At 40.3% G+C, this 10,575-nt stretch overlaps 1 protein-coding gene across 1 annotated transcript in view; it reads right to left on the bottom strand.

Annotated features, from left to right (window-relative positions):
• LOC101845022 (dual specificity protein phosphatase 12) overlaps window positions 1-10,303 on the bottom strand; it is a 16,429-nt gene extending 6,126 nt beyond the window's left edge. The window contains exons 1-5 of the mRNA XM_005105655.3: window positions 10,203-10,303; window positions 7,263-7,545; window positions 6,380-6,493; window positions 5,669-5,805; window positions 4,389-4,482 (exon numbers count right to left, since the gene is read on the bottom strand). Of these exons, the coding sequence (XP_005105712.1) occupies window positions 4,389-4,482; window positions 5,669-5,805; window positions 6,380-6,493; window positions 7,263-7,528 (611 nt within the window). The 5' untranslated portion in view covers window positions 7,529-7,545; window positions 10,203-10,303. The remainder of the gene's footprint in view (window positions 1-4,388; window positions 4,483-5,668; window positions 5,806-6,379; window positions 6,494-7,262; window positions 7,546-10,202) is intronic.
• Between the last annotated feature and the right edge of the window lie 272 nt (window positions 10,304-10,575).

Raw genomic sequence — 10,575 nt, 5'->3', positions numbered from 1 at the left:
TTGACACAGAACGATTAAATTTGAAGTCACTATAGAAGAAAGATAAATCTCTTACATTCTCGACGTTGAATCAAATTCCTTATAGAAAACAGAATATGTGATACGAAACTGTTTCCGACACCAAAAATATAGGTTAATTTATTTGTGTAAACTTCAACATCCACATATCACATCATTAGTTTGCCCTATTTTCTGATAGGTTGCCAAGTTTCATTCATATGGTAAACAAATAGAGCAGACCGAGTTTGAGAAAATTAGTCACCTACGTTCTGATCCGGTCCAAAAATACACCCAAAAAAGGGGACCATAATTTCACTGCGCGCAAGCCCGATTGACATTGCTAAACAATGCAGCCAAACCTTGTCATACTGCCAACCTCGAGATGAGCATGAAGTTTGTGATAAAACGGGGCTGGCAGTGTAATGGGGTTTTAAATGCTGCTATCCTTGGTCGAAAAACACCACCATCTGAGCATCAAGGGAAACGATTTTCCTTGTCCAAACCGTGATGGGATGGGCTTCAGGTTTTCTGCATGTGATGACTGCGAGCTTGCAGTTGTGGGTGGGAGAAAGGGAGATTTTTGTGCTCTACGTGTTGTGGGACTGAATAAGCTTGAATTCATAGATAGCTAAAACAATGCCATTCCTAGACTGAACCATATTTTTCTTCTCATCGGAAACATGGTCTTTTTTTTCCTAAACACCTGCATAGATATGTTGAAGATGTGTAGAACAGCTCACCTAAAAAAAAGCCAGAAAAAAATTTCCTCCCAAACATCTTGCATTCATATCGCCCTGCTCCACGAAGGAAAGCAACCCACCAATCATCATCAAAAGTATCAGGTCACACGAGCCCACTGTGCTCGCCCCTGCACAAATTACCTGCAGTGTGTGTAAGGCACTAGAACTTCCTTAACTCTTTATTTCCGTTGGAAAGAGGGGGGGGGGAGTAAACCCACTATGCCGGGGCCCTATTTTCGTATGAAATCTAAAATTAACAAATATATGTCCCTAAACTGGTCATTAAATTTAAAAAGTGAACAAATTTCGATAGTTTTTTTCTCAATGAATGATCTCCCAGTACGCCTACGTCTCCTTCAGCGCGACGCGACGTTAAGCACGCGACAGTCGCTAGTGATGAGTCACGAGGTGTGTATCCTTATGTGTGACCACATCGTGCCAAAATTTTGAGTTACGTGCGACAAAACTCTCCTTATGCACGACGCGACATTTAACCGCACAGGGCTGGCAAAATTCTCATGCCACTGGCAATTCTCAGATGAGAGACAGGGGCAAGTTTTAATGTCAAGACGGACAAGGAAGTACAAAGTCCGTCAGATGGGAATTCTATGATCCACTGACATTTTTTATTCCGCACATGGCCAATCCCGTGTAAGTCCTCCTCCTCCTCCTCTTTCTCCTCCTGCTGACCGTTAAGAAAAACCAAAACAACAAGATTAGATTCACAAAACTTGCAATGGATCGAATTGAAGATGAACATCCTACACAAACACACACACACACACACACCCCCTACATGGCGTATTGACCGGCACTCCTTGGCTAAGTACTTTCACCAATGGTGATGCTCTAAACACTGCCACACCCCAAGTGTGTTGCTCACGACGAGACCATCGTCCGCTCATGGAACGACCGCAGGCGACGGTCGCATGTGAATAGACATCTTGTCGCGTATACGGAGATGGTTTCTTTATAATCTTGCTTTATTGATATTAGAGCGGCAAGGACAATACACAATGCGACTTCGCATCGCACATAAGGAGACAAACGCTAAAAGAGATTTGTTTTTGGCACTAGCCGAAAAGAAATTTGATATCGAAGTAGTCATAAAAGAATACGCCAGAGCCGTTGCCAGCAGCTCACCTTGTTAAGTGAAGGTGAGTGCTGGATGGAGGGGTGTGATCAGAGACAGACTGTACGGCTTTGAACTGGGCCAAATGTGAGAATTATGTTTGTGTTTCTGTGTGTGTTTGCATTTATGAGCATGTTTGAGTATGTGCCGTTGCTGGAATGTTAAGATTTGGATTGGGAAGTGATAGCAAAAAAGGGGTGGGTGGCATGCTCTGACTGGTGTTGGTTACATCCTCATGATCTTGATATGATAACAACTATCTTTTTTTAGTCTTTCTTTCTTTATCCTTCTTGGACATCCGACAAGGTGTTGTGCTATCCATCCTTCTATCCTTTAATCGATACCAGAAACAGTTGCTTCCCTTGATCTTCTTCAATATTTCTCTTTATATTTTTGTTTTAACACGATTTACTAAAATTACGGATGTGTCAAACACATCTGTCTACCCCTACCGTGTTCCATAAGTCTGTGCTTTATTGTTATATATGATGAGCCAATACCATTTAAATGATATAAATTCAGGGTGTCCAGCAATATTTGCTGAAAAAATTTACTACCTGGAAAAATAATTTACTACCCAGCAAATCAAGCCCCACACCAGCTCGAAAAAGGGAGTTCATTTGCACCATCACTAAATATATCATCATTACATAAATTATTGCGTTAACGAAAATAACACGTAAAAACGTCCAGTCAACAAAATAGAGGATAGACAGATGATCACAAGCTTGCTTGCCGCTAGATTTAATTTTAGTTTTCGTAATGTTTTTACAGCGCTCGCAACTGCATAAGGTCATATGGGCGACAAGGGGTGGATGTCAACAGAAAAATCTAAACGGCCAATCAAGCTAACTCTGCTCACCTTTCTAAACTCAACAGCACAAAGTCTGCTTCGACTATCAAGGCACCCCGCAAAATAGAGGGCCACAAGAGTGACAAACATATAAAAGAAGTAGAGGAAAAGACGATAGTAAGGATGAGAAGAAAAAGCAGCAGTTCCCCCAAAGTTGTTACGGCACAGTATAAGCATGACATTGATAAATCAGCCCGTACTTACAATTCTACTGTGCATAAGAGTATGTTAATACCCCTCCCCCCCCCTGGGAATGCCCTAAAGACGCTTCAGTCAGTAGCACTGGTGGGGGGGGGGTTTGTAGATTTAGACCTAATGTGTGCACACAGGGTGACTGCCAAACCGGCTTCTCCATTTTCCAGGGGGTCATCCATTTTCCAGGGGCATGTTACATGACAAAACACACACACACACACACACACACGCGCGCGCGCATGTGTAAAATATACCCAGTCAACAACATGTCAGTGTTGCATTGGGGTCTTGTTTGACTTAGCGTAAGTATTTCAGTGTGTTATAAATTTTCCTCGCATTACATATTAATAAATGAATCCTGCTTTGAGGGTTGGGAAAGACCTTGAACAAGAATTTCGACTGTCAAGAACCAATCTGGGTGTCATGACTCATAATACTATGAATATGAAAGGCAAAAATTATTGCTCAAACTCAATAACTTGAATGGCACTAGTAGGCCCATGCAGTGAGAGAGTTGTATGAACTTTCTGATGCAGTGACACTGAAAACCTACCAGCCTTGAACAGAAAGCTACAATATTGTTATAATTTACTATCACCCATCCAAAGTTTTCGTCCTCTGGTGCTGCCTTCAGCACCCACCCCCCCCTCCCCCGAGTGCATCTTAAAAAAAAATCAATAATCCTCTACCCCATTCCATAGTCCTAGACCTATACTTTGCAACGCTCAGAATTTGAATGAACTTTGGCGACCCCAACAACAAATGCAGTGCACAAGCGCGCAGGTCACGATGGCGAGCCCGACAATCTAAAAATCAGATGACGCTTGAACTTTCTTTTCTCCCCCCCCCCCCCCCCCCCCCAAAGTGACAGCACAGAGACGAGTCCAAGTACTGATGAAATTTTATTTGTGTGGTGGCACAGCGTTTAAATATATTTAAACTGCACAACCTGCTTGTCACAAATTTTGCGTTAGTTATCAGTCCATCGCCGGCAAATTTCTGAAAGCGAAAGTAGATCTTGATTTTCCCAATCGAGCCTCGGTGTCACACACACTTGCACCTGCCGCTATAGCCATCTTTTCGCGTGAAACGTACTCTCGGACGGGGAAAAGGTGAACGAACGAATATTATATCACAATAGTGACCGGCAAAAACGGAGTCATGTACTGCGGCTAGGGTTCAATGAAGTAAAAACGGAGTCATGTACCGAGGCTAGGGTTCAATGAAGTCTTGATGGCTTCATCACTCAGTACGCAGGTTAATTTACGACTGTTTACCAAAAGTTTACTACCTTCATGGCACATTTATGACCTTTATGACCAGGGTGCCGAATTTACGACTTTTTTACGACTTTGCTGGACACCCTGAAATTGTATAAATTGGGGTGTGAATTTAATCAAAACCATTTTGCAATCTTTCACGCAAAAGAGCAATCCACTTTCCTGAAGTCCGGGGAAAAAAAACTCACCGGCACTTCCTGCACTTGTAGTAGGCGTCCCCACTTTTGCCGGAGTAATCGGGCTGGACAAACACCTCCGACGGGATCTCATGCTCCGGGACACCTGAAACAGTCCGAGTTTTCAAAAAAAAGTATTAGTAGTAGTTTTGCAGCACTTGCAACACAATCATGACATAAAAGCGCCAAAGATTAGAGGTGTTACAAGAGTGTAACAAACACAAAAATGGAGAATAGACAGGGGCAATAGACGTTTGATAGAAAAGAAGCAGTCAGATATGGGGGCACATGGATCAAAGCATAAAGCAATTGTTTTCCATGTGAAGGGCTTTGCAATCAAAGAACCTATGCTAGATGGTTTTATCATGTGCACAAGGATGAGAATGAGGCCAAGATTTGAGACCAGAGATCATCAATCTTTTATAGTGTGTAGGAAAACAGGTCATACTTACAACACAATAATAACACAACCTGTTCACCTTCTAGGGAGTTGCATCTTGTTTCCACACAGTCTCACAGCCTTTTTCCAAGGTACTCATACCCTGGGCTCTTTTCTGAATTAGGACGGGACTCATTCAGAACTTTTTCCCTCCACCAAACAGACCTACTGGCCTGCTTTCACTTTTTTAACTTCCATAGCATCTCTACAGCACATATGTGACCTTTGGAAGTTTCGTAGGTTGACATAAAGACTAGAATATCCACATTCTAGCCCACCTATCCCTGGACTAGAAAGGGACTTCTAACCCGAGAAAAAAGCCAAATTTATCAACCATGCCTACGTGGCCAGTGTCAGAAGTAGTTCACCTGAGAATTTAGATGCATTTCTAAATATTTTACAATGAACCGAAAAGTGACATGAAAAAGGTAGGATATATGTGTTTAATTCCCATTTGGACACTGTTGAGTGATTCAAAAGACGAGACCTTTCTATTTTTACCATCCATCCCACGCAAGACTGAGGTAGATAAGTGAAGAGCTATGACAACGCCTAAAATAAATCAAATTGGAAAACACTCCATCAGGGAGTTGAACCAATATCATCCTCATCCGGGTCCAGGATGATACCATCTGAGCTAAAAGTGCACTACTCAAGCAGCAATCAAAAGTGTTTCTATCTATAACTCACGCTATTTTCAAACAATTTAGAGTACATGCTGACTCCTAATTTACTGATGACTTGAAGAATTGGCTGGGCAATGATCGTAGAACAACAAAAAAAAGACAAAAATATTCCAGTCACTTATCCCTTGTGATATCTCGCTTCAAGATAGCGTGTCAACAGCTAGTACCTCCTGCGAACTGGCCACATTTTGACTTGACAGCCAGCTTGTTTAGTTGGTAAGCTCGAAACTCGGAGTGACCCCTGTTCACTTGGCCTCCCATATTCTCCAACAGCTGTAATTGCTCTTGGAACCCATCATTTGGCCTGTGAGAGAAGCAAAGAAAAAAACAAGTTAATTCTTTCATTCATAAAACAGTTATACAAGTAGATATATAATATAAATATGGATAGAGCAGACAGCTATGGATTTCTACAATTTTTTTGTGGCTAAAAGGGAGAGGGGAAAGGGGAGGGAGGATGAGAGACTGACAGACAGGGGACGTGCCAAAAAGGGGATGAGGAATGGAGAGAGTGAGAGGGAGCAGAAATAAAGACAGTAACGACAAAAAATAATCACATGTACTTGACTTTCCAGGATTTGATCAAATCCAAAGAAAATGGTAGCCTTTGCCCCTCTGTGTTGGCAAATCTGTCTTCCCCTCAAATATACCAAACCATATCAAATAGGACTTTGATGAAACTTCTTGGAATGTGCACAGGGCATACAAATGTGCCATTACAAAACAGGATACTCCCCTCCAGCAACAGCCAGGATGAAGGTGGACATGTATTGTCTACACTAGCTACATATACGTACACTTCTAGAAAAAATGAAAACAAGAACAAAATTCGAACAAAACAATGAAACAAGAAAGTGAAACAAACAAGGACAACTTGCCTGACAAGAGGCCGGCAGGAGGACACGTGTTCCAAAGCCTTGGCCTTGCTAAGACCCTGTTTGTACATGAGGTAGGCAGCCACAACAGTCGCACTTCGAGACATTCCAGCCTGACTGAGGAGAGGGAAGAAACAAACAAAATGTAACACTACTGGTTCAGGTTCAAGGCATTTCACAGTAATGACAGGCTTGCCAGCACATCAGTTTGACTGAGAGGAGGGAAGGAAAGAAACAAACTGTATCATTATTGGGTCAGGTTTAAGGCATTTCACAGGCATGTTGGTAAGCAAGTTGGAATACAGCTCCGATATGTGTTGTGACAGTCTTGATTCGAATTCCCAAAAGTGCATCTGAATGTCAAAGGTTTGTCTATTCATTTCAGAATATATTTAATGTTATCATACTGATGATAACAATAGAACCTGCTCTAAAGACCATTTGTCCAAGACACTCACTGGTGCAAATGACCACTTCCCACCTTGCTTTTTTTTCTTTTTAAATTACAATGACACTAATGAGGACAACTTGTGGAAGATGACCACTTTTCTCCTTGACTAGACAATGGGTTGTTCTTTTGGACAGGATACACCAACATCCAACAAAAAAGAGACAGTCCTTTCTTAGGTTAGCGTATAGCAAACAATCTCAGACATGCCTTCTCACCGACACATAAAATCTGATCAGCAACATTTAGTCAATTTGATCTTGCCCTGTATGAGAATTATCATAAGAAGCACATAACAAAATATAATATAATATAATTTACAAAAGAACAGCATTTATGCTTTGTGCACACAAACCTCTGCTTTTACTAAAGGAACACAAATTTAAACCAACAAAATAAATAAATATATAAATGTTGGAACTTATCAACTTGACTTACCAGTGTACCAAGATAGCACAATGTCCTTCAATCGCCTGGTCAATGAACAAAACGCATTCTGGTAAGACACTCAACAAGTCAAAATCATACAAGTCTAAGGCAAACACATGCTTGTAGGTCAGTTTCTGTGTAAGGATATCGGGCAAAGGCTTCTCATCGACTGATAGGATGTGAGTGATCTTCTTGTCTTGAAGGTCCTTCTCACTCAGGGCTGCCATCACCCCTCCAAGGTACAGACCCTCAATGATGCGATCTGAGGTCTCCATTCTATCTGTTCTCTATTCTGAAACACAAGCAGGACAACAAATAGTTATCAGCAACAAGCATTAGCAAACACATCAGACATTACATATATATTATATGTGATGCAATGCTGCACAGGCATAAAATACCATAATGTCTACGATTGCAGTCACTCACAAAAATAATGACAGCTTTTAAACAAATAGATCTAGCATGACAGTAATGTTAAAATGAAAGGACAGAGCAAACAGAATGCGTTTAATATACACACATAAAAACTTATGGAAACATACTATACCTCTAGGAATTCTCCAAACTAAATCACAATTGAACTTGTACAATGTAATAATACCAAGTGGAAGAGCAGGGAAGTCAGAAGAAAACGCAAGTTTTTTTTAAACGAAGTGACTATTTCTCCGAACGTTCGGAGAAATAGTGTTGATCTTTATTTCTCTGAACGGTTTCCGGTTTCGTGATTTTTTGCCTATTTGCGAGAGTTCGGAGCTAACTTTCATTCTGCCATTCTGCGAGGTCTGGGAAGGAGCAAATTTTTGGGTCTGGATCTATTTCACTTTTCAAGAGCTAGTCTGGAGATTTTTAGACGAGTGTAAAAATGTGAAAAAGAAAGGTTTCACAACAGAATGAAATCAAAATTAGAACAGCCCATAAACAACCCCAAAAATTAACAAATAAAGGCGTGTGTCCACCTGTCCGAAGAAGATTGGCTGTTTTAACCCAAAATGTATGTAATTTTTTTTTAAAGTACAGGAGGATATTACATGTAAATTATGGAATCACGCACAAGGGGCCTGCCAGTGTCAGTACATCGGTTTTGGTGGAACGCTCTAACATAACACATTTAAATCTCTATCATGTATATGATATTTAGAATTTAATGAAGGTAGGAACATCAAATTAAATGACATTACAAACACCCCCCCCCCACCCCACCCTTTTCCCCAACAAACAAAAAAATTAAAAACAAAAAAAGGAATAGAAATAAAACACATGTGTTTTCTGATGTATCAGAACAATACAAGAAAAAAAAATCAACACACCTGTAGTGTCCTAGACCAACAAAATAAACACCAAAAAGAGGGTAAAATAAAAGAGGAACAGCAGTACAAATTGTATGTCATGTAACTGTAACGTATTCAACAAATCAGTGTGGTGACAACAAGTGAGAAAGAGACGAAGTGAAGCTAAGTGAACTTTCTTTTAAAAGTAAAGAGGTGCGGTTTCTTTTTTTCTTTTTTTTTTTTTTACATTTTTATTATTTGATGGCTTTTATTCCCTGATTCGGGGACCAAATTAAATGCCAAAAAAATCGAGCCACGATTGACTGGTTGTGGCCGCGACAAACGTTGATGCTAGTTCTCTGTGTCATTATAATACCCTACATAGATCTAGATCTAGACAGTACACGAGTGAACACAACACATTAAGTTTAAGAGCAGCACCCTTCATAGGCAACATGTCATATCTGTAGCGAAAAACTATTTGGAACTGTAGCATTCAAAATATTTACTGCAGACATATTTTGGACCGATTGAACCATATATAAGACCTCTACGAACAATCTTTGGTAGGCCTGTAATAGATCTATATATAATATGTATCCGAAATTTGCGTGAAGGGATGTGATTTCAGAGTGTTCGGAGTAATAGTGCCCAGCTTTATTTTCCCGAACGTTCGGAGAAATAGTGCCGGCCTTTTTTTATGATTTTTTAAACTTAATAAAAACGAAACGTAAAGCTATAGAATCTAATAATTCTAATATGATCATTTTAGTTTTGGAATGGGATAAGAAGCATTATAGAATTGACAAGAAACTTCAAGGTATAGTGTAGTAGTAGTAGTAGGCTTTACTGAATAAATAGAACTCACAGGAGGGCTCTTTGGAAATTGCCTTCCCGTTTGTTTACATATATATAAGAAACAAGTGATGGCTAAGGACAAAAGTGGCAATGTAGGCTAAGTGAACTCTACCACCGTTAGCCAGTAATATTTTTCTGCCTTTTTTGTATTAAAATTTTTTTGGGGATGGATTGAACTTTGGTGGACCCACCGTGTTTATAAATTATAGTGTATGCAGGATGCTGCAGAGTAGCAGCAAAAATAACAATTTTAAAAAACATCCATCTTCACGTTTACATGGCAAATAAGCAGTTTCAGAATGGCTGCCAATGGAACGAGAAGGCAATTTCCAAAGTCAAAGAGCACCGTAACTCACACCCCCTGCTCTTTTTAATTACCGGTAACTTAAAATTGGGGAAGAATTGGAAGAAAAGACAACAACATCCCAGGCCTCAGATCATTTCAAAATCAAATGAGCACAGCTCACTACGGACAGAGACTAGATCTAGATCTAGATTAGATCTACGCAATATAATGGCTATAGTGCGATGAACGATGTCTTTAGACATTCTTTGGTTCACCCCATAAATTCTTTGCTTTCATAAACACGCGCAACTCAAAACTCAGTCTAAATCCTTCACACACCACGACCACAGGCCTGAGACTGCCATCCACGCTGCTACTGCTAGGCAGACCTACACGTGAATGTATGTCTAAGACTGACAGGGTAGATCTAGAATCTAGATAGATCTAGAAGACAGCGAGTAAAGCTTCGAACCACAAATCTTCAGGAGTGCTATGCAAGAATAAAAACAAAAAGTTTTATAGCAGAAAACATACGTCTCTGACTGTGGTCATACAATGACCGCTGAATCTTTTGCTTAACCACCCGTTGACCAAAACAAACTCACTGCAACCTTTCGATGGTTTTATTTTTATGAGAGTTAGATTCTAAAAGTTGTCCCCCTTCCTGGCCAGGTTTATCCCACGATTTCCACCCTCATGTCTCTTGTTATCAAAATTTCATGTTGGTGAATTTAGCAATGCATTTAGGCCTAGCCACAGATCTAGTAATTTGTTTCATTTTACTTAGGCCTATTGCAGTCTTGCAACTGTCAATTTTTACTGACATTCTATTTACCTACCCCCCCCCCCCACTGTCCCTTTCGCCGACTATAATAATAATGAGGCAGCGTGGTGGAATCATGGCTCT

Source organism: Aplysia californica, unplaced genomic scaffold (genome assembly GCF_000002075.1).
Source record: "Aplysia californica isolate F4 #8 unplaced genomic scaffold, AplCal3.0 scaffold00484, whole genome shotgun sequence".
Classification (NCBI taxonomy): domain Eukaryota; kingdom Metazoa; phylum Mollusca; class Gastropoda; order Aplysiida; family Aplysiidae; genus Aplysia; species Aplysia californica.
This window is presented reverse-complemented; position numbering and strand designations above follow the sequence as displayed.